The following is a 24,492-nucleotide window of genomic DNA, read 5'->3' on the forward strand; positions in this document are numbered from 1 at the left end:
TCAGTAAAACTAGATTTTCAACTGCTTGTAAAGGCAGCGACAAATTAATGCTAAAATGGAGAAGCCTGGTAAATTTTTACAGAAATATTTGTATAAATACTTATAAAATATTTTAAAAGAGCAAAAACAGACCAGAAGTGATGGAATGTGAAGACATTTTTTAGGTCTTTTAACAGAACCCACAATTTCAGCCTCAGAAAGTTCAGCTGTGTGGGAAGAGGTGAGGCAGGATGGTCCAGCAGGCAGAGAACTCATTTAGGAAACTGGGATTCTAAGCAAACCCAGGTACCTTGGGAAGTCACTCTGTCACTGCACAGACCCTTCACAGGGAACAGAGATCCTGGGAGCAAACACAGCCCTGCTCATCCCCCTGTCCCAGAGCTGTGAGCACTCAGCAGGTCCCCCCAGGATCCCCCCAGGCTCAGACAGGACAGCACATCCTGCTCCAGCACTGCTGGAGTTCTCCAGGTGGGCTCCAGAGACACATCTTCAACCAGCTGAGAGCAGGGAATTGGCTCAGAACTCCTCACAGCACAGCATGTTCCCTTCCTTTAACCAGCAACTCTTCAACTCTCATCATGCTCATACTCTGCCACACTCCCTCTTGTCATGGAAAAAAAAAATGACAAATATATTATAAAGCAAGAAGCTGCTCTTGGGGGGTGCCTGGCTCTGCCTGCAAAGCATCCACCTTGCTGATCAAAACTCAGCCTGTCTCTGTCTCTTCTCCCAAGGGAACAGAGGATTACAGCCATCAGGAGTTGCCATCAGCACCAGCCTGCCAGAGGGAGGCCAGGAGGGCTGCTTCACACAGCAGGAACACATCACTGCTTTGCTGAGGGCTCTAGCACATTTTGTCACACTTGCAGCCAGGAAAGAGCTGTCTGGTTTGAATTTTGCAGAAGCAGAAGCCACTTCCTGACTGGCTGATGTGTGGAGATGCACACAGAGGTAAATATCAGGAGTGCCAAAGGAGCCAGGCTCCGAGGCCAGCTCATCTCACGCACAGAGACAGCACAAGGCACGAGCCTCATGGAGATTTAATTCAGGTCAGCTGGAATCTCTGCCTGGAGGTGAACTCACCCTGAAAGCCACAGAGGAGACAACAGGAAACAAGAGAAAACTGTCTGTCCCCTCTCTGATTGCACAAAGTCACAGGGTTCAGTTCACTGAGTACAAAGCAGAACTCAAACTCACATAAAGTAAGAAAAACCATCACTGAATTTCAGGAGCCCTTGGAACACCCCAGGGAGAGGCAAATGGCCAGTCCATGGCTCTGGAGAAGGATGGATGCTTTCCTATAGCAAGGAGCAGATGACTGCTGATGGATTGCTTGGCTGAGTTACCCTGGGTGCAGGTCCTATCCCTGTTTGCCTGAGCTTTACCCTTTGGGCACCCACCAGTTCCCCAGGATCATGGCATCCATAATGCAGAAAAAAACAAACTGCATGTGCTGAGACTCAGAAATGCAACAGCAAAACACTGCCAAGGTGAGGGGTTCAGCCCTCCTCAGCATCAGCCCAGAGACATCTTTGCTTCAGACATAAGAAAGATCAATTTTCCCAGCAGGAATTTCCAGCTCCCAGCTGAGTGCACAGTCCTGGTGTTGTAATTAAACATCTGCTGCTTTCTCCATAATATTTGCCTGGTTCTAGCCCACCTCACTGCCTGCTGCTGTTTGCAAGGATCAGCTCTCCCTGCTCTGATTTCCAAGGTAACAATACAGTCCTCACCCCACTCTGGCCTCTGAAGGTTCATTCAATTATTTTCAAGGTCTACCACTACCAATCTTGCTTTGCATATTGATGGATGATCAGAGAGAAGAAGAAATGAAAAAATCTGTTGTTAACCACCTAAAACTTCCTGCTTTTTCTTAATTAAAGCTGAGGGGAAGGGGCTTGTTCCCACTGAGTGATGCCTCAGCTAAAGGAAGTAAATCTGTGAATGGGGAGGGCAGGGCTGTAGCTGGCCCTTCCCAGTCTGGAGGGGATTTTTTCCAAAGATGCAGCACTGGCATCTCCCAGCCTGGGAAAGGGAGAATGGGATGAGGCTGAGCTTGGCCTAAGGCTCAGCTTCAGCCATATCCAGGGCCTCACTTAGAGAGCAAGAGTCTGCTGGATTCCAGCAAAAACACAATTCAGGTGCTCACACACTTCTGGAAGGGCCAGCAGCTGCTGGAAAGTCTAAGCCTGGAGAAGCAAAGCCAGGCTGGAAAAGCCCCAGCCATGCTGCAGACACTGGAACAGTCCCTCCCTGTTGCTGCAGAGCTTGGGAGAAGCCACCAGGGACTAGAGTGAGGAGGAGGCAGAGGAAGAAGGCATCCATCAGCCCTACCCACAAGGTGTGAGTCACGGTGCAGCTCCTGTAGCACGGCAAGGAAAAATCCCCAGCCCAGCAGCTCCTGGAGGGCAGAGCCCAGCTCTGCCAGCTGATGCCCAGCAGAGCCAGATCTGGCTGCTGGAGCAGGGACAGGCACCAAGAGCTCAGGTTCATTCAAGCTCTCACAGCATCCAGCCAAAATGCATTTCAGAGGCTTGCTTGCTATCCCAACAGACTTTTGGGTCATTCTTCTTCCAGCCAAGATGGTTTAGAAGAGGGGAAAAAGTAGAATAAATCAACCTAAGTGCTAGCATGATGAGCAGGTCTTACAGGGCTCTGGGGGCCTCTGATCCCCTCATGGTTCAGCCATAAAGACCAAGCTCCACATCCAGCCTGAATCATTCAGAGCCTCACAGCAAGAACAGGGCACTGCCCACCACCTCTACAGCAACCCTTCTGTCCTCTCCCCGTGTCCCATGGCAGGATTGCTGCTGTGGTCGCCAGCCTCATGCTGGAGAGGCAGCACAGGGAGGTGCTGCAAAGGCCCACGGGGCCCAGGGGCTGCCAGCATGGCAGGAATCCCTCCATGCAGCTGCAGCACCCAGGCACAGCGTGTGTCAGCTGGCAGCAAAGCGTGAGCACAGGCTTAAGCAATTAACAAAGCTTCTTTCTAGGATTTTAGCTCCTCATGGGTCTAAGCCTGTAAGGTGCTCGCTGGGTGTATGCTCAGCATCCTTAGCTGCTGCTATGGTGTTTGCAGGCAGCTCTGAGGATGTGGTTGTCTGCACAGACCACACTGCCATGGAGCAGCCAAGGCTCCAAACACAGCTTCTCCAAAGTCTGGGAAACAGAGCAGGAATGAAAGTAGAGACAAGAGCCAAGGGCTTTCACTGACCACCAGGAGTTTCCCTTCCTACTGCTAACAGGTCCTGGACTTGCAAAGCACTGGAAGTGCTCAGCCCCCCTGGCTGCTCACAGTGTGAGAGTGCACACTCTGGATCAGCCATTCGCTGTGTTTTGACTGATCTTCCCACCTGAGGAACTCGGAGCACTTTGCAGAGACTGCTGCACTCCCACGGAGCAGCTGAAGCACAGCTGCAGGCAGTTGTTTTCTCAAAGCACACAGCTTCTCCTCTGCACCCCCGCACACAACTCCACCGAGTATTACTCAGTACAGAATTTGGCCTGGAGTACTTCCCTTTGGCAGGGCTCTCCAGCCAAATTTACCCTGCTAGACACAGCACCAAAGAAAATACCCTCTTTACTTCCTCTCGTGTAGTAAATACAGTGCATGTACTGCCAGGCTCGTACCTTAGCATTGAATATCCCCAAATTCCCCTTCCTTTACCCCTGGAATTCTCCTTAGGCTGTGGGTGTTGAGGAAAGCTAACTACAATTCCAACAGTAACTTGGCTGGCTGTACTTGTCACTGGAAATTCAGTTAATTCCATTCAACAGGATAAGCCACACTCAGGAGAGGTGGGTGGGAGAAAAGCTAGCTTAACACTCTGCTTTTTAAAATCTGCAGATACTAGCTACACTACAACTGGCTATGCTTTGAATGAATGCTACAGAAAAAGCCCACCAAATGCTTTACGAAATTACGCATTACACCCAAAAGTGTGGGCATACATCATCCCACTCCTTTTACTGCTTCTGGCCACAAATACGCTCGTTTCTATAAAAATGGAAGGAGGTGGAGAGCAGGCAGTTGGCTTTAATACATCATCTGAACGTGGGTACCAGCTGAAAGCACTGGGGACACACTCTGGACCGACTGGACCAGAGCTACACTGAGTGTGGCATGGCACTGTAGATGATGGGTTTTCCCTGGGACCGGACACGGCTTTGAGGGACTTAAAAAAAAATAATAATGGAAGAGGGAGAAAACGTTTCAGGGGAACCATTCAGCTGTGATAAGCTACAAAAGATAAACAACACTACAGTCCTATTTTCTCCATCACTTCAGCACACGCTGCCCCTCCAGCCTTCCCCCCGAGCCAGCAGGGACACACAGCGCTCTGCAACAGGTCACGGCCCCAAACTCCGGGGGAGGAGCAGTCACAGTCACCCCTCGGACCCCACACAAACCCAGAGGTGCCCCAGGGAGCCGTGGCCGAGCAAGACGCTGTGAACACACAATACCCGAACCACCGCCAGCGCTGGGCAAGGCATCGCATCACCCCGCCCGGACGCGGCCCCGACGTGCCCATAATGGTGCGGCTGACCCAGGCTCTGCTGAGCCCTCACCTTTTTCAGGAAGGCCATCCGCGGGCGGTAGCGCTGGCCCTGGTCGAGCCGTGTGACGGTCATGGTGGCGGTGCGGAGCGGGGAGGAGCGGGGCGCGGAACAGAACACGGAGCAGAGCGCGGAGCGGCCCCAGCCGGGCGCACCTGCCCGCGGACACCGACACCCGCCGGGGGCGGCGCCACCGCTGCGCGCCGCAGCCAATCAGCACCCGCCGCCCCGAGATCATTTGCATGAGGGCGTAGGGCCGCCGCCTGGGGGCGCTCGTGGGAGAGCGTGGACGGGACGGGATGGGATGGGATGGGATGGGATGGGATGGGATGGGATGGAATGGAATGGAATGGAATGGAATGGAATGGAATGGAATGGAATGGGAGGGCCAGGGTCTCGGGCCTGGGTTTGGAGCAGGCACAGAAACCGATGGAAATTGATTTTCCATGAAGGGTGATGTGGTGGCAGCACTTCAGAGGGTGATCTGTGCTCACAACATCCTGCTCGGCCACAGCTCCCCAGGGCGTGTAGGGTCCAAGGAATGACAGCCCCATCCCCCAGAGTTTAGGGTGGCCATGACCTGTTCCAGAGCCCTATAATCCCAGCTGTGTGTGCAGCTCTTTCTCAGGGCAGTGCCTTCCTCACCATGGTGTTTGTGAGTGCTCTGGATTTGGGATCTGTGGTTCTCACACTTGAGGGCATCAGGCTGGCTCTGAGCTCAGAGCAGAGCTTTTTCCATGAACAGTAAAGCCCTGAAGGCACAGGCTGTTTTCCTAATTGCTTTGCTGCCCTCGTGGAAGTCTTTTATCTTTAGCTGTGCTCTTCCATAGCACCCAGACAAGCCAAGTGCTTTGGAAAGCCTTTCCCCCATGTCTTCTCAGCCATTCCCATGTGGAATTCCCCTGTAAATCACAGCAGCTGCTGCATCAGACACTCTGCTCCACGCAGATGATGAGCAACCTCTGTCATTCCACACTGGTATCCAAGTTATCCTGCCTCATGCTTCAAGGCATCATCTGACAGCCTAAAGGAGTAGGAGTGTTCCTCATCTTTGCAGTGTCTCATAATTCAGGGAACTGGTTTGGTTCTGCCAAACCAAGCCCAGACCCTGGTGCCCCTCTGAAAGGCCAAGGGTGACAAACTCCAGTAGCACAGATGGTCCTGGGGGCAAAAGACAGAGAAAGGGAGTTCAGAGGAGAGTTAGGAAGTGAGAGAAAAGACACCAAAGGCATGCAGGCATTTTGATGATGCTACTGAACAAAAATGCTTCCATCTCTGAGAGAGACACACTGGCAGGAATACATTCAAGGAATTCTTTAGGACATAAAATCAGAGTAAGGAGAACATAAAAACATGCAGCTCATTTTTTTTTTGTTTGGTAGGCGATAATCTACCATGGTGCCTCTGAACCATTTGCAGTGTAAAACCAAACAACATGGTCTGTTTCACAAGTGGTGGTAAAATGACTCAGAAATACTCCAGGTGGGGTGCTAACACTGGCCTAAGTAAAGGATCAACTACCAACAACTTCCCGTGCCACATATACTTAAAGGAATAAAAATGGGCATTTCATGCCAAAAATACTGACTTTAACAGTTCCATTGAGGAATGTAGGTGTCTTATTCATGAGAAACAAGGTGTCTTATCCACAAGAATCAAGGTGTCTTATTCATGAGGTGTCTTATTCTTATTTGAAATCTGGGTCTTCAAGTGAGTTCAAAAATAAAATGTCTTGAAGGAGATCCAGGAGAAACAGCTCTGAGAAGCTCATGCTGAGGTGTGAGCTCTTCAGCCTCACTGAGCTCCAAAGATTTCAATAATTTTAAATCCTTCCGATCCCCTAAACACCCTCTCACAGGTCAGGTGTGGGGTTTTTTCTATTTCTAGTCTTCTCTGACAAGCTGTGATGAAGCTTATGGATATTTCTCTATTGTAAAGCTACTTCGTGTGATTTCCACAAGATGTCCAAGGTAAATTCAGCTTTATTAACACCTGTGAGTGACCCACAGCACCAAACACACAGTCAGAGGTGAGCTGAGATTTCACCTGTGCCCAGGTGAACCACCCCAGCACTTAATGCTCTTGGTCAGATCTGCCACATGAAGCACGAGGCATTTAAATCAGATTATAGAGGCTTGTCTAGGGCAGACACTCCTGGGCCTCTAATCACGAAACAACACTTGTGGAAGGCAAAGAATTCTCCAGTCCTTGATACAGCCTGGCTGGCTGATGTGTGAATTTGTTGGTCACGAAAACAAGGGACTTGAACAGCAGGAAGAGTGGTGGAGGGCACTAACCACAGCTGTGCAGACTCCCTCTGGATTTCTGACTCCCCACATTCATCCTGGCCTTTCTGCCCCTCAGATAATGCAGAAAGGCATTTTCTGGGGAGTCCCCTTTACGTCCTGATTTATATGGTAAATGCAGTGATATTTATGTAGCTGCAAGTTTCTGTGGGTGTTCTATGCAGGGAGTAAATGTTGCTACAGTGGAAATACACTCGTGGTCATCATGTCACATCACAGGGCAATGGTGAGTGTCCATGGGCTCTCCAGAGCCCAGAGATCTCTGCCAGCCCCTCACACAGAGTGTGTCGAGGCTGCGGAAAGGTCTGCTGAAAGCTGGATTTTATCCTTTTGGTCTCCTTGTGAATCCCCACAAGCTGTGATTGTTCTCAGCAGACCCACCGTCAATTCTGCAGTTTCTCTTGTGGAAAGCACTGCCAAGGGAATCCCCCCCATTTGCTTTAAAAGGTCACATTTCCTACGTGGTTGCCCCTTCTTCACACATCAGAAAGTTGAATCATACAACACAAAAGGCATGTGGTGAGTAAGCCACCTTTCTATGTAAGGAAGCCGGGGACTGCCCTGAGGGGAAGGAAAGGGTAACGTAAGTGTAGCAAGTGGCAAGTGGAGGCTCGGTTTCAGCACGGAGTTCCTTTCAGGAAGATTTCAAAGCAGTTAACAAAAAAAAAAAAAAAAAAAAAAAAAAAAAAAAAAAAAAAAAAAAAAAAAAGTGCAAACTGTGTCATAGAGAGAGACGTGACTTAGGCTCAGATCTGCCAGCAAGGCAATGGTTAAAGGAATATCTCCAGCGTCCATTGTCCTGCCTGGTGTGGCACAAGCACTCAATACGAGAAGCTTCCTCAGCAGCCTCATGGGAAGAGCTGCGAGCGCAAATGGGCAGCCTTTGTTTCCCGTCATTCCTGGGCTTTCCAGGAAAGCTAAGGAAAGAAGTTGCAAAGAGGAAGGGAAAAAGCCAAGCAGAGAAAGACCTTATGCACCCTGCCTTAGAGACGAAGCCTGGCTGCTGGGGTGGGAGGATGCAGCTGGCTTCACACCTGACCTGGATGATGCTGAGCCCTCCCCAGGGAACACGGTCATGATGCGGGGCAGGAACAGCCCCTCCTGACTGCAGCACGCTGAGGGCCAGGCTGCTGTGCCAGGACAGGGAATGGACTACCCGGGGGTTTTGGAGAGCTCCTCATGCAAAGGGGAGGTCAAGGACTCCACAACACTTAACTGACTCGATTGTAGAAGCTCAGGAGTCCTCTGCAGCTAGGGAGGTGAGAGGAGAGTTGAGTCAAATACCTTAAAACTTAGTTTTAAAATTTAGCTCAGAACTCAGGAATGACTGGCTTCCATATCTGTACCAACAGCACCAGGACGTGCTCCTTGTATTAATTTTATACCACATCCTGTTCTCCTATGAGAAATGCTCTTTCTTTCTTTCTTTCTTTCTTTCTTTCTTTCTTTCTTTCTTTTCTTTTTTTAGTAAGGCCCTGTGAAGTCATTCTCATGCAGTTTACCTCCATGTGGGATCACTTTAACCAACTGTTAAAGTGAGAACATTGATACCCATTTCAGATTTTGAAGGTCCTTCCAGTTGGGGTCAAGTGACATTTCCTTGTTCTAAACTCACCTTGCAGTTTTCACATTTATTTCTTCCTTTTTCTAAGTTATGATTAATGTTGGGGGGAAAAGTAGAAAAAAATTGAGAGGAAAACTCAGCAGATATCAAAGAGTAGGAGATATAAGGAGAGACAAATGTTTAGTGCAACCTTTGCACTAGGATGGTGTAACTGATGGTAGTTAATTTATTAAACAAATGACTAAAAGAACAGCTGTGCTTAGGGCTGGGTTGAATGAAGTGTGGGATTTTCAGTCCTTGGGATTTTCAATCCTTACAGGTCCCTCAGCCTATGAATTGTTCTACCCCTCACATGAAGACTTGCCATTGAAAATAATGTCTTTGCTCCTTTTAATTCAGATAAAGAGTCCCACTCTCTTTTGCTCATTGTACAGCCTCGTAAGAGGTCGGACCCAGAGTGTTTGCTCAGCTTGGTGCTACAGCTCTGCAGTACTGGCAAGCTCTTCTCAGCCAGGCAGAGAGGAAGGACGTGCCCATTTTTCAAAGTGTTTTAACAAAACGACTCTCTTTCTGCCCCGAGAACAAAACCTGCTTAGCTGGCAAGCACCATCCTGCCCCCCTGACCGAGGGCTGACCTCCCCGGGCCCATTGCCCGGCAGCTTCCCTGCAGCCACGGGGTCTGCTGAGCCTGGGGCTTGTTTCCATGGAATCCCAGATTTGTTACATTTGAAAGGGACCTCCTGAGATCATCCAGTCCAACCTCCCTGTCTCAGCAGGTGACACAGGAACAGGTCCAGGTGTGTTTGGAATGAGTCCAGAGAGGGAGGCTCCACAATCTCCCTGGGCAGCTGTTCCAGGGCTCTGCCCCCTCCATGAAAAGAAGTTCTTCCTCACATTGAGGTGGAACTTCTTGTGTTTTAGTTTATGGCCACTGCTCCTCATCCTGTCACTGGGTACCACTGAAGAGTCTGGGACCATCCTCTTGGCACGCACTTTGGAGATATTGATATGCATTAATGAGATCTGCTCCCAGTCCTCTCTACTAACCATACCCATGAGAAGCCAGAAACAGGGATGGGGACAAGGACAGGGACAGGAGTGGTGTATCAATTCCTGTGTCCAGTTCTGGGCCCCTCAGTTCAGGAAGAGGACTGAAAGGCTGGAGCATATCTGGAGAAGGGAATGGAGCTGGGAAGGGGCTGGAGCACCAAGAGCTGCTGAGGGAACTCTGAGGGCTCAGCCTGGAGAAAAGAAGGTTCACGGGGGACATTCTCACTCTATAACCCCTGACAGAGGGTGCAGCCGGGTGGGGATCGGGCTCTGCTCCCAGGAACAAGGGACAGGACAAGAGAGAAAGACCTCAGGCTGTTCCAGGGGAGGTTGGGGCTGGATAATATGGAAAATTTCTTCATAGAAAGGGTAATTAAACATTGGAATGGACTGTCCAGAGATATGCTGGAGCCACCCTGGAGCTGCTTAAGGAAAGACTGGATGTGGCAATTGGTGCCATGGTCCAGTTGACAAGGAAATGATCAGTCACAGGTTGGGCTGGATGATCTCAGACATCTTTTCCAACCTAATTGATTCTGTGTTTCTATGATTTAGTCTCTTCTGCCATGCCTACAGTGAGAGGGCCGGTGAACATGGCCTCAAGATGAGACATGGGAGATTCAGATTAGAGATGAGGAAAAAAAAAATCACTGTTAGGGTAGCCTGGCATTGGGAGGGGCTGCCCAGGAAGGTGGTGCAGTCACCATCCCTGAAGGTGTTCGAGAAACATCTGGACCTGGTGCTGGGTGATTGTGGGTTTGTGTTTACAGTACCAGTGCTGGGTGGATGGCTGGACTTGATCTTAAAGGTTTCTTCCAAACCTTAATGACTCTGTGAAGTCACTCTCCACCTTAAATTTATTTCGCATTACAAAGCATGTAGAAATTATGATCATGTGCATCAATAAACCTTTAACTCCATTACACAGCTGCACCCTGTGCCTGAATGTTCTTTTACTGTGTTTCCTCATGAGCAGCCTGGCACCTGCCAGGTGGTACGGCCTGGATCTCCTCCAGGAACGGTGCTGAAAAAAAAAAAAAAAATCCCAATTTCAAGCTCAAGTTCAAAGCGAGTCGGGGGTTTTCTTGAAGAAACAGCAGAGTTTTACAAGTAAATTGTCGGTCTGGCTAAAAGCAGAGCTCAAGGAGCATTGGGACAAGGCTCTGAGGCACCTCATGGGATGGCTGGGGTGTGCTGCGCAGGGCCAAGGGTCGGGCTGGAGGTTTTTGGGGATCGGGCTGGACGCTTTTGGGGGTCGGGCTGGACGCTTTTGGGGGTCCCGTTCAATGACCCGCCGGCGGCCCCTCCCGCCATTTCCTGTGAGGGGCCGGGAGGGGGCGGAGACCGGGCTGTGGGCGGGGCAGGCGTCCGTCACGCGCCGGGCGGGGAGCGCGGCGAGGCGAGGCGGGCGTGGCGGGGCGCGCAGGCGCGGTGCGGGGCGCGCGCGGCGCGGAGCGGGCGGCGGGCGGGCGCTCCCCTCGCTGGCAGCGCTCGCTAAGATGGCGGATTTCCTGCCGTCCCGCTCCGCGCTGTCCGGCTGCTTCCCCGGCTGCCTCCTCACCAGCGGCGAGGCCGAGCAGCAGCGCAAGTCCAAGGAGATCGACAAGTGCCTCAACCGCGAGAAGACCTACGTGAAGCGCCTCGTCAAGATCCTGCTGCTGGGCGCGGGCGAGAGCGGCAAGTCCACCTTCCTGAAGCAGATGCGGATCATCCACGGGCAGGACTGGGACCGCGCGGCCCGCGAGGAGTTCCGCGCCACCATCTACAGCAACGTGATCAAGGGTGGGTGAGGGCGGCGGGTGCGGGCCGCCCCTGCCAGCGGCGGGCCCGGCCGGGCCGGGGCGGGGAGAGGCGGCTCGGGCGGATCCCGCGGGCCGGGGGAGCCCGGGGCCGCCGCCGCCTCCTCCTCCCGCGCTGTCCCGGCGCCTCATCCTTCCCCCGGGGCCGGCGTCCAGCCCCTCCGGGCCCGCGGGGCTGTCACCGCGCCGTCCGGGTGCGGCCCGCGGGGTTTGAGCCCGGGAGGTCCCGGCTTTGCCTCTCGGTGCCGCGCTGGAGCGAGGCCAGGGAAGGGCAGCAGAGCTGGGGAAGGGGCTGGATGAAGCACAAGGGGTGGCTGAGGGAGCTGGGGAGATCAGCCTGAAGAACAGGACGCTCAGGGGTGATCTTATCGCTCTCTACAACCTCTGAAAGGACTTTGTAGCCAGGTGGGGGTCGGGCTCTCCTCCCAGGGAGACAGCGATAGGATGGGGGGACAGTCTTAAGCTGTATCAGAGGAGGTTTATGTTTGACATTAGGAAGAATTTCTTCACTTCAGGCACGGGAATGGGCCGCCCAGGGAGGCGGTGGAGTCACTGTCGCTGGAGGTGTTTGAGACTGGACGTGGCACTTGATGGAAAGTGTGCTTTGACAGGGTGGTGTTCGGTCATAGGTTGGACTGAATGATCTCAGAGGTCTTTTCCAATCTTAATTGATTCCGTGATTCTGTGATTTCCTGGTAATGCGGGTGCAGTAATGAGCGGTAATGGATGGGGGGAAGATGCACCTGGAAGTGTGTGAGGAGGAGCCCAGCCCTGTGCTCTCAGCATTTCGCTGCAGTGGAAGAATCGCTGCCGTTGTGTTGGAAACTGGGCTGACACATCAATTAACAGCAACCCGCAGGCAGAGCCTCTCTTCATAGATGCTTTGCCAAAACCTCCACACATGGTTTGGGGGAGTAGTGGACGCTTGATTTCACTGCTGTCATCCTGACTTCATTGGTCCTCCTCACTCATCTTCTCTCTTATCTAAATTGCTCATTGGATTTTCAGTTTGGACTGTGTAATAGTTGGACAAAATCTTAATGAAGTATCTCAAAATAGCAAAGTATTGCCGGACTCAACCTCTGAAAATCAAGCAATTCTCAAAGAGGATTGTTTTACAAACCTGCTGATGAATCAAGCCTGGTAAAACTATTGATAGCACTAGAAATCACGAGCATGTGTGTCAGCCAGGTTAAAGTTTATTAATCAAGCTATGTCATACTCTGTGGAGGTGTGCACGTAGGAACTGGACATCTGTCTGGGAGGCTGGTTTTGTGCAGTCACAGGTGGATTTGACAGATACCTGCCTTTGACAGAGAGGAAAACCATGGAGAGGGAGTGAACCTTGACAAAACACTTGAGCACTGAACAAGTATGTTACTGTGCAGTCATTTGTTGCCACATCTTAATTTCCTTATATCTCTTCCCATGCCTTTACAGCTGTTTATTCTTTCTGGAATTTTCTTTTTATTTTTTCAACAGGAAATTTAGTACTAGAAATCATTTCCCTGCATTTACCTTATCAATATGAACACAATGGGTTTATATCCTTCAGAAGGATTCTAAAAAGAAGTTTAAAATACTCTTTCTTCTAGGGATTATTTATCAAAACAACCATACAAGTGCAGAGAAGCCCTTAGGTGATACAATTCCTTCTGCACTTACCCTATAGAAACATATTTTTATCAAGTGCAGTGATTTTAACACATGACTTAGTCTCTCTGAAAATACTAAAGGCAATGATAGAAATACTCTTAGTGATAGAGATTCTTTGTATAATTTGATATAATTGGATACCAAGTTGTTAAGAGCACAAAAGCTAGAGAAACTTAAAGCAAGACATCAGGTGGTTTAGCCACCTGATATTTTGAAATATTTGAATAATATTTGAATTTGAAATATTTTGAATAATATTTTGAAATAAAGTTTTGTTTATTAAAACAAAAAGTATTAAAACACTTCGTCTTGTACTCACGCCAAGTGAAAGAGTTTGGTGGCACAGGTTGGATAAACTTAGTAATTAAAAATAACACTTTTTCAGGAGTTAAACTTGCACTGTGGATACAATCCCATTGATCATGGTCATGTTCTTGAGACAGCAAATCTGGGGTTTGATATTACCTGTAAATATAGCGGTTTGAGTCAGTTTTTGGGCACCTCCTGATTTCCCTACAGGTGGGATGCTCCTATTGAGCTTTGTGCAGAGTGGCTGCATTGTTTGCCTCTCTGTGGCCTGGTGAAACAGTAGAAAGCTGAGAAACTCCTCTCACAGTGCCCCTCCTTGTCCTCGCAGGTGTGCGAGTCCTCGTGGACGCCAGAGAGAAACTCCATATCCCTTGGGGAGATCCTGCCAACCAGAGCAACGGGGACAAGGTGATGGCTTTCGACACCCGCGCGGTCGCCGTGGTGCAGGGCATGGTGGAGACGGGAGTTTTTTTAGACTACCTGCCGGCCATTCGGGCGCTGTGGGCGGACAGCGGCATCCAGCACGCGTACGACAGGCGCAGGGAGTTCCAGCTGGTAAGATTTGCCCTTCAGTGTCTCGTGTGATTTTTTTGTTCCTGCCTCGTTTCTCTGTGAAACACCCACCGAGCTGCTTCCTGGTGTGTTTTTTGAGTGGTTGAGTGGAGCTCTGTGGTGTGTTGCGCACAGCTGCGTTTAGCTACTTCCCTCTCTTTTTATTTAATGATAATAATAAAGGAGATTCTGACGTAATCGTCCTCATTTCGTATGTGGGAAAGCTGAGGTATTGAGGGCTTTTAAGTTTTGTAGCAAAGCTGGTACCTTCATAGTGTTTTTGCCATATGGTTATTACCACCCTTTTATTAACTGGTGCATGTGTTGGGAAAAATGAGCCACGGATGTTCTTATATGCATCAACTTCAAAAACCAAGCCAAACAACAACAAAAAAAGGTTTGCAATAGACAGGCTTAATAGTAATGTGATTTTTTAAAGAAAAGATATGCATGGGTTAATGAGAAGAATTTAAAAACCACTCCCTTCTCTATTCCAGTTTGAGCAATCTAGCAAACATTCCCTCTGTATACTTCCTGTTTAGTTTTGAATGTCTGTGTTAATACTCATGTAATGAGATTTTTGTTACATTAAAGTTCTCAGCTGAAGATGGAATACACAATTTAATAGTGGGGTAGAGACAGAGTATACAATTCAGTAGTGGGGTTGGAAAGGAGAAAGAAACCTCTTGATTCTTGAGCTGCAGCTTGAACTGTCTGTGGCAGCTGAGCTCCCTTTGCTCCATTCCCATGCAAATGCTGTAAAAAGAAATGAAAAATTCGAGTTAAATTTGATTTTTGGTTCATAGACTTGTGTATCCCAATGGCGTAGGGTTTTATGGGGGTGGGGGTTGAGAGCCTTAAAATAGATTAAATCTGTTCTTGTAGGTCTCTCAAACATAAGTGGCTTTGTGTTTTTATGTCTTAAAAATAACCTTTGTGTTAGTGTGAATCCGAACAATAGCTCATGATGTCTCCTGTTGAGCTATTATGAACGGTTGTGTAATCATAGGCTGACTTAAAGAGGTTGTGTAAATATTCTATAAATATGAATTGCCCTGATCATGGAATGTCTTCTGGAGATTGCAGAATGGGCAGGTGCTGCAGTGACCTATCACCTGCCCAGCCCTGGGCTGAGCTCTGTAAATAAGTTCCTAAGGAGACCTGTTGCTCCTTGAGTTTCACCTTCAAGTGATCATAAAAGAGTAATTGCTCTCCTGTAGTCAAGATTCTGGGGCAGATGTGACTTCTGGTGGTGTAATGGCTGTGCTGGAGGGTTCTCCTTTAAGATCTGTTCAATAAAACAGTTTTGTCTTCGATTAAACATGTTTAGTGACTTGGGGCTGTGTAGCAAAGGGAAGGGAGCAATTACTGTTCTGTCATCTTGAGGCTCTGGGAAGTGGGTTCTTTCCATAACTGAAACATGTGCAGAGTTTCACTTTGAGTGGGTTGTGAAGAATTTGTTCTTCTGAACCCTACAGAAAAAAAAGCTGTTGCTTTCTTCTGTAAATCCCTAAATCTGTGTAGTTATCTGAAAAAAATATATATTTATCATATTGTGCTTTAGGCAGAACTTGGGAGTATTCTTTAGGTGCTCTTAATAGTTGAATACTGTCCTAATGATTTTTGAAAGCAAGGTAACTGCTTTATTTGTACTTACATTACTTTATTTCCTAAATCATTTCAAAGTCTCAGCTGGACATATTTATGCCAAATTATAAACATGAAAGGAAGAAAAAAAAAAAAGGCAGCTGAATGATGTCATTGTGTTGAGTGCAGGCAGTGTGATCTGTGCTGGCCAAGCATGAAGTCTCAGTTTTACCCCAGTAAGCTTCAGCTTAAGTTCTGCCAGAGCTCCATGTGGGTAGCAGAACAGAGAGAAGCTCCTGGAGCAGTGTGGATTGTTGCTGTACCTGCTCCAGGCTTTGCAGGAGAGTGTTCAGAGTTTTCAGGTCTGTGCTGTGACAAGAAAGGAGGACACAAATGGTTAAGGAGGGAGTGACAGGCGTGTCCCAGTCAGGAGGTAGAGCAGGGGGAAGTTGGGAGAGACACAGACAGTTCAGGCGTGTCAAGTACTGACTCTTGAAATGAAGGCTCCAGACTACAGATTTTTAACACTGTAGAATGGGGGGAAAGAGGAAAATACTGTTCTGATTCCAGTTCAGCTGCTTGTGGCAAAAAAATACAATGAAAGGAGAGATAACAGCAATCATTAGATGAGAAGAAGAGAGGGAAAAGTGGCACAAAAATAGTGTAAAGCACTGGGACTGACATGGTAGAGGAGCATTATTGGGCTCTATCTGCTGTAGCTTCTTTTCAGACTGTTGAGTGAGTTTCACTTTTCACTGGGCTGAAAAACATGGCTGATACTAAGAGAGCACAGGCAGAAACACTGGGGAAGTGTTTGCCATGGGAATAGAACACTTTGGGACAGAGGTAGAGGTGTGCAAATGGAAAACAGAGCAGTGATGGATAAGGAGTGAAAAATGTTAAGATTTACATATAAATTCTGGAGGAAAGGCAGCAAGAATGTGTAATGTAAAACCCATTTTTAGCTTGGGCAGATAGGAGGTACAGACAAAAAGGGTTTAAGATTGAAATTTCTGCAAGAACATGGTGAAAACTTCAATATATATGCGCAACATATATGTATGTTTGTGAGGGCTTGTTAAGCTGCTCTTGCTTTTTTCGTTTTTCTCCAGGATCTTTCACTGATGATGTTGGGAGACTGAGGAAACAATGTGATCTTTTTATAGCAGAAAAAAAAAAAAAAAAAAAAAAAAAAAAAAAAAAAAAAGAACTTGGTTGTATTTTAATGGAATTAGGAATCAGCGTTTCCATGTCTAGTTCACTGGAGTGTCCTTCCTCATTTTGTTAACTCAAGTGGTCATGGGATGGCCAATATGATTTATTTTCCTTGGTATAAAAATAGGGGCCTTCTGGCCACTAGCAGCAGCGTTTATGAAAATTCATTAGGTCATGCTTGTGTAGCACTTTAAAACTGGAAAGAGCTAATTACAGCTTAGTGCAATATGTGCCACTTCAGTGCTTCCCAGGTGGTTAATGTTATAATCCCTCACATTTTATTACAAACCAAACTCATTCAGGTGATTGTTCCACTAGCAGAGGTAACTGCAGACTGTCCTGGCTCTGGAGCTGAGGCAGTTCTGTAACTTACACTGGAGATTCTGGTCATCCTCAGGCTTCCTCTCCCTCAGCCACCAGGCTTGTTTCTCCTCTGGCCTCTTGGGTGCCTGACAAGGACGAGTTTGAGATTTAATCTGAATCAGCCCAGCACCTTCTGACACCTCATTAACATTTCACATTTCCTGTTGGTGCTTGGTTTCCGGTAAAAATCTCCTGCAATGACTCTGATAAACACAGCCATTCTGTTCATTCTGCAGCATGCAGACTGACTTACCTGGGCATTTCCTAGCTTTGGGAGCTGTTCAGTGTGTGCCTGTGAGGGTTTGTGTTCTCCTGGAGCTTTGCTCCGAGGCACAGGCAGCTGAGCAGCGTTTGGTGCTGTGGAACACTGAGCAAGGCCCTTGTGAGTAAGAGCAGCCTTGTGCTCCCCTCTCATGTCTGTCATTTCTTGAGCTTGCTGTGAGGGCTGTTAACAGAGAAGCATTTTGAAGTGTTCTCCAGGATCTCCTTGTTCTCTGAGAATGGAAGAGTGTGATGAGAGCCAAGCTGCTCAGATGTGCGATAAGCTTTGAATGTGTTCAGGGTTTGTTCTTGTTAAAGGTAACTTTTGGATGGGTTTTGATCTTTGATACCAGCAGTTGTTGATTTTAAGACAGATACCTTTTGCCCTACTTGCAAGTAACACTGAATGTTGTTGGGAATTTTTAAGGCAGAAAGCTGCAGAGGAAGAGATGACCCTTTATTTTTGTCCATATTTGCATAGAACTGCAAACACAGATGGTACAGTAAGGATTATAGGATATGCACTCACCTCTGGATCACAACTTTTTCTGTGACATGTCTGCAAGTGCTAGATCAGATTATAGAAGACAGGAAAGGGCGTGTTCTGCTTGAAGTTTCAGTGATAGCTTTGTAGCCGCTTCCATGGAGCATTTTTCTGTTGCAGATGAGTATTTTTGGCAAGGATTGTTCAGTTTACTGGAAGATTGTATTGTATTTTGTCTTATTCTGCTTGAGGTTTTCAGGGTTCTGCCTGATTACTAGTGGGGCTGTTGTACACACAATTAAGCTCTACTGAAAGGCTGAGTCCTCAAATGGACTCTGCAGAATATTAGGAAAGTTTATTTTTCTTTCAGGTGCACAGGCAACACATCTTGAATCGTGCCTGATTAGAGAGCACAGTCCTGCAGAGGTCAGTTGTGTGTGAAGCTGGGCTAAGTTGCCAGATGTTGAGGTTTTCCCGTTTTGGAGGGTGGATTCCCATCTTGTGGGACAGCTGTGGGATAAGTGCACAAAGTCCCCCTGAAGTCAGGAGTGCAGAGCCTGGGAAAGGAGTGCCTTACCTGTCATTCATTAAAGTGGCTGCATTGTGTTTGTGACAGTGACTTTCAGAACCCTTTCAGCAGCTTCTCTAGTGTGTTGCTTTTCCTCCCAGTGTTCATCTCTTTAACCTCCCTGGACCTCTTGGATGTGGGATTGGGTGTTCAGTTGTCCCACTCTGCTTGAAGGGCGCAGGAGTTGCTTCTATTGGGACATGACTGAGTGCATAAACTGTTAGGAGAAGGTTTCTGAGCCTGACAGGAAGATCTTCATTACAGACGTGAGATCTAGTCACCCAGCATTTCTCTAAACATTGACTATTTGGGCATTTAATCACATAATTCAGAGTTAGTTTAGTGAAATATAGTGTTGTAATTACGCTGACTATTGCTTAAATTTCTATGTGGAAACCCAAAAAGCTGCTGCTTTATATATGTTGAAATATGAACAGTTTTTTCCCCTTTCCCCAATCAATGCTCTGCCAAACATCAGATCACAGGAGGGCCTGTGTACAGTGAGCATGACTCCTTAAAACCCTTGGAAAAGGCTGCTTGCCATCTCTTGGTTTTAAGGTGAAAAGGATTTATCAAGGATTGTTGCTCTAACTGTGGAAAGAAAAGTGCCTTACAAATTTATATTTTAAAATGAACCATTCAAATCCTCAAAAGAGACTTGGATTTTTTTAAGATTTGCTGTTTTTCCAGCCCCGAATGACAAGATAATGCTGGTTTTGAGTTGTTATTAGTAGGACTCCTTTATAGGGATTAGCTCTTGAGTCCAGCAGTAGAGGATTGAGTGTCCTTACTCCAGGTTTGCCAAAAACCCTTCAGTGTGTGCCAGTGCTTTGGGTAGTGGGGATTGACTGTAATATTTCAGTCAGGCTGAATGATCTTCAGGTGAATTATACTAATTTAACACAAAGTGCCTTTTTTTACCATTTTCCAAATTGGGATTAGGATTTCTGTTTCAGCTTTCTGGGACTGCCTTCTTCCCTTTCCCCCACTCTCTCTTTCCTGCCTGGTGACTTCTTGTTAGCAGCAAAATATTGAAGTATCTGGAGGGTGGACTTCATTGCCAGTTGGTGCTTGTCTGGTTTTGCTGCAGAACATCTTTGCCTTATTTTTTTTCAGAATGTTGCTGTATTTGTTTTTTTATTATTATTTTTTTTATTATTATTATTATTTTTTTTTTTTTTTGTTACTATTAAGCACAAATGTGGTTCAGGAATTGAGAGGTCTTTCAGCAGGAGCTTTCTTGATGTAGACATGTTGTGCCAGACCAAAGCAGGATGAGTTGTCTTCCAACCAGGAGTGCTTTTGGAGTCCTGTGTGCTACACTTGGCTTGTAAAAGCCTGTATTTTCTGCATGGTTTCAGTGCAATCTCTGAGGATGGAATTCTTAATTCAATCTCAGTCCAAATATTGAGTAACCTGGTCTAATGGAAGGGGTCCCTGCCCATGGCAGCAGGTTGGAACAAGGGATCTTTAAGGTCCGTTCCAATCCAAACCATTCTGGATTCTGTGATCTGTTTCTGGGGAACTAATGCTTTTAAAATGCAGACTTGCACAATGCACTGTGGGAGCAGAGGTATGTGTGTTCTTGTGCATATTCTGTTTCCAACAAGCTGTGTTGTGTTGATAGTCATGTGCCTTAGTTTCCTAAACATTTTGTTGCAGGAGAGTAGAAGGTGACCTACTTCTTGTAAAAAAAAAAAAAAAAGGGAATTCTATAACCAAGCCGTGGTTAAATAAATATAAAACACAAGTGCCCTTCTGAATATGAATATTCACATCTTGAGTGTGAGAACCTCTTCTCAGCAGGTTGTTTTAAACCTCTGCAAATGTGTTAGAGGAGCTTTTGCTGCTTCTGCTGTGCTGTGTAACATGAGCCCTTAGTACAGACATTCATTCCGAGCTCATTTCCGTGCTCTCTACTCACCTGCAAGGTGTTACATGTTGGTACCTGCAGAGCTGTCTCGTTACAACCTTTGGAATTTGAACAGCTCTGCCTGCACCATTCTGTGTCCATTTAAAAATGACTTCCTGAACACAAACCCTGCACAGTCCCAGGACTCGTAGCTGTCAGCAAATCTCTGTGCTGGCAAAACGTGTGGTACAAATGCAGTGTCATCTTCTCTTCCATGTCTGTGTTTTTTGTACCTGAGGCAAAGGATAGAGAGGGATCTTTTTCATGTGTAAATATGGGATCCTTCAGGACTTAGGTGCCATGCCAGAGGCAGTGTTGATTTGTGCTGCTGTTTCCTGATTTGAGTTTACTGTAACAAGGCTTCAGCCCTAGAGGCTGGTGAGGTCTGCTCTCACCAAGCACGTATTATCCTTAGGTTGTACTGGGTGACTCCTTTGGCTCTTTATTGTCCTAGATTTCAGTTAATGATGAATGCTTTGATATCCTCTGGGTTCGGGCCACACCTCTTACACAGAACTAGCAACAGGGTAGGAAACTTCAGCTTCTAGTAGCTGAGGAAGTTGCTTAAGCAAATGTGAGAAAACCCAAGTGCAGCTGACCTCACTACGTAAGAAAGGCAATAGAATAACTGTAGTTGTGGGAAAGCAAGATAATCTCTGTGCCAGCATTGTGTCTGCTGGCACTTTTCTTTGCTAAGGATCTGAATTACTAAATTCAGTTTTCAGCTGAGAAGTTTAGAGGGTGCAGAACCTGCCCTTTTACAGAATAACAAGCTGTATGTTCACAGTGCTGATGGAGGCTGCCTGATACCAAGTAGTATCTTGTATTACTCTGGAATATGAAGCTTTTATTTATATCTTAAAGATGAATAAGTGAGTCATAGAACATGATATTAGTTAACTTGGCAGCCTCAAACTGTAAATAAAGTGTATTTAATTCAAATAAAAATCTGAATAATCCTGGAAATGAACACTTATATTTTATCCAAGAGTTGTCTGATGGGTTGAATTTACATAGTGATAAAGAAAATGTTTAAGAGTACATCAGCAGCTAAAGGAGTCCTAAATTACTTCCAGTATCTTCTCCACTTGCATGTCTGCATTAACAAGAAACATCAGGTAATAGAGCTGGAAAAGTTGAGGAATTTTAAATACAGAAAACACCCTGAATTATCATCACAATAACTGACAACAACTGCTTCAGAAAAGAAAATTTTGGAACATTAATAGGGAGTGAGCTGCCTTTTACAGCACACAATCCACTGTACCATGTTGCACACCTCTCCATCATAGTCATTCCTGCCTTAAGTTTCTTTTTCCTTCAGAGTCTTTTCAGTTAATAAGTGAAAATCATGCTTCTCTTCAGAGACTTAACCAAGGAACCAAAAAGGCCCCAAATTCTTTTTAAGGCTCAAGGATACAAGAATATGTAATACTACATGAGTTTCTGTTTCTTTTTCCCTTGTTTAAAGATGCTGGGGAAATTATTTTAAACAAAATGCTGGGATCTCTGCAGCCAGCCTGGGAGCACTTCTCTTTTTGGGCACATGATGATATTTTATCACCCACTGGTGACCAAATCAAGAGGATGCAGAATTTCCAGGGGTGGGCACAGTGTGCTGGTACCATCTGTATTTCAAAATATCTACACAAAATTATGGGGAAAAAAAAAGTAATGTAGGATGATTACTAAAATTTTACATCTGGGTGGTATTGGGATCTTTAATTGGTTTCATTAGCAAAGTTATAGTGTTTCTCTAGTAATTAATTTATATTTCTTTCTAATTTTAGTTAATTTGTAGTCCAAAATTCTAGGAGTGGCATGAAATGTTTTCAGCCTCTTGCTGCTTTTTAGGGAGTCTTGTGTACTTTACTGTTCCTTTGAGCTCTTTTAGACACAACTTCTAGTAATTTTTTAAAACACTAATATTCAGCTAATGATACAGGCAGATCTTTCACTAGAGCCAGTAAATTATCACAGGATCTTGTCAGATAGCTTGGAACAAGAGCTGGTTTATGAGTGCATCACTGGCTGCAAACAGAAATACCAGAACTTAATTGAAATGGATTCTTCTGATTGGGACAGAGGAAGGAACTAAAAAGCTTTTGGTCGTCTGGATTTCTCATGAGGCTGAAATAGGAACCAAATGTACTTTAAAACTGAATCCTAGAGAAATGCATTGGGATCCAGTTCAGGGCTCTGATTTTGAAATGTTGTGATTTAGTGCAGAGTTTATGCAATAATGGACTTTTCAAGCATCTTCAAGTTCAGCATGGCCAGTTTTATGTGCTGATACATTTCCACATGCCAAATATTTGTCATGTTTTTGGGAGCCTTTGCTGGTCTCGTACAACTTGGAAGCAAGTGAAGCTCTAAATGATGGATGGCAGATTTGCAGACTCACCACTGCTCCAGCCTCAGATTAAATGCAGTTGGAGTTGCAAACACATGAAGTCATGGAGCCAGTGGGTCAGTGCTCTGAAAGAAGAGCAAATGTTTACAGTCTGGTTCCAGTCTGTTTTGTGTGCAAAACATCTGAGGTTTATAGAGATGCTGCCCAGAGTGTAAATAGTAACTGGGAGGTGGCAGTTTCTCCTTGGTCAGTGCATGTTTTCATAGGATTTCTAGGACTGTGTGTGCTGGGGCCTGGAGGATTGGCTTCATCAATGAAATTTGAAAATCTTCTGCAAAGTATTGGTGTCTTTCCTAAAGTAAAGTAAACTTTGTTTGGGTTGTAGATACTTAGGGAGGGAGTAAAAAGACCTTTGAAGAAACAAAGTGCACCTGATCCTTGCTTTCATGGGTTAATTTCTGTTCAGGTTCTGGCAAACAGAAGCCTTTTGGTTAAATGTTCTGGGTCTGTGGTGCCAGTTCCTGTGTTCCTCAGCCTGGCTCTGATCTCCAGAAGGGGCTGCAACAACCTTGAGTTTGCTTCCTATTTGATAGCAGTGGTGATCCTAAGGAAGATCAGGGAATCACAGAATGGTTTGGGATGGAGGAACCTTAAAGCTCATCTTGTTCCTCTCCCAACCTTCCACTATCCCAGAGTGCTCCAAGCTCTGTCCAACCTGGCCTTGGACATTCCAGGGATGGGCCAGCCACAGCCTCTCTGGACAACCTGTGCCAGCACCTCATAGAGAAGAATTTATTCACTCCGGGATTAATGCTATGGACTCTGAGAGTCTTTAATTGTTGGAAGGGGTTTCTAGAATATGTCACATCCTGGTTTCCAAGCAGTCTTTCAGAATTAGAAAGACAATTGCAGAATGCCTGGTGTGGAAATTGTAGTTTTGTAGGCTTTAATGGAATGCTGTTTCCTACCTAAAAGCTGTAGTGAGTTTGCATATTTTTGAGCAATTAGGAATCCAGCAATTAAATTCCACCAGGAGAAGGGAGGGGATGCCTAACTAAGAAAACGGAGATGGATTTCTTCCCTCCTAGGAAAGTAATTGAAAACTGGAACAGTTTGCTCTGTGGTATACTGGTATGCAGATTAACTTCTTTTTAGAATTTAATCATGTTTTAATTAATTTAATTGGAGTGGCATGGTATATATGAAAGTTTGTAAATGCTCTGCTGATGGAAGACAGTCTGAGTGTGAGTTGTGTGAGTCTGGCACTTAGAAAGGAGAGTGCTGCTGAACCAGGTGCTAGAAGGAGCAGCAGCTGATGCTGGAGCCTTGTTTGGAGTATTTAGTTCCAGTCTGGCTTGGTGACATCCTTCTGTCACTCTCAGGGTATGGCAGATGTCCCCAGCCTGCAGGTGCTGCCAAGATGTCACAGTGCGGGCCCTCAGGTTGGCGTGCTCTGTCTCCCTCCATTTGTTATCCACATTTTGAGAATTATGGATTAATTGGATTACATGGTAAATAGGGGATAATAGATTAAAGGGATATTATTGGGTTAAACCCCTTCCTAAACCCCTTCACCTTTCTTTGTTAATACTGTTATGCAAGACAAAAGTGTCAGTCATGAAATAAACTTGATGTGACTCCTCCCTTGGTACATTTGGAGTCGAGCACCCTCCAGCCAAATTGATCCAGCTGTTGTAAACACAAATTCTGCTCTGCCACCAAAGGGCTTTACAAAAGATGGCTTCTGTGAGTCAGGACTTGAACCTTTCCTTTTTTCGGGGCAGAGGCTCAGCTTGTGTGACCAAACAGGGGGCAGGTTTCACTTCTACCCTGCATGACGCAGTTGTGACGGCTCTGAGAAAAGGCAAACAGGGCTCGAGCCACACGCAGCGAGCGCTGCAAAGGGGAAATGGGTCTGTGCTCTCAGGGCTGGGCTGAGCTCTGGCGCATTTGTGA

The 24,492-nt window shown here is 46.5% G+C and overlaps 2 protein-coding genes across 2 annotated transcripts in view; one reads left to right on the plus strand and one right to left on the minus strand.

Moving 5' to 3' along the window:
- The window catches only part of RGS9 (regulator of G protein signaling 9), a gene marked incomplete at its 3' end in the record, with an annotated part of 30,657 nt that extends 25,970 nt beyond the window's left edge, over positions 1 to 4,687 (minus strand). The window contains exon 1 of the mRNA XM_083874552.1: positions 4,570 to 4,687. Within this exon, the coding sequence (XP_083730678.1) occupies positions 4,570 to 4,632 (63 nt within the window). The 5' untranslated portion in view covers positions 4,633 to 4,687. The remainder of the gene's footprint in view (positions 1 to 4,569) is intronic.
- Positions 4,688 to 10,958: 6,271 nt separating this feature from the next.
- The window catches only part of GNA13 (G protein subunit alpha 13), a 29,684-nt gene continuing 16,150 nt past the window's right edge, over positions 10,959 to 24,492 (plus strand). The window contains exons 1-2 of the mRNA XM_083874420.1: positions 10,959 to 11,259; positions 13,570 to 13,796. Of these exons, the coding sequence (XP_083730546.1) occupies positions 10,977 to 11,259; positions 13,570 to 13,796 (510 nt within the window). The 5' untranslated portion in view covers positions 10,959 to 10,976. The remainder of the gene's footprint in view (positions 11,260 to 13,569; positions 13,797 to 24,492) is intronic.

This window comes from Zosterops lateralis, assembly GCF_965231275.1.
Source record: "Zosterops lateralis genome assembly, chromosome: 18".
In the NCBI taxonomy this organism is placed as follows: Eukaryota; Metazoa; Chordata; class Aves; order Passeriformes; family Zosteropidae; genus Zosterops; species Zosterops lateralis.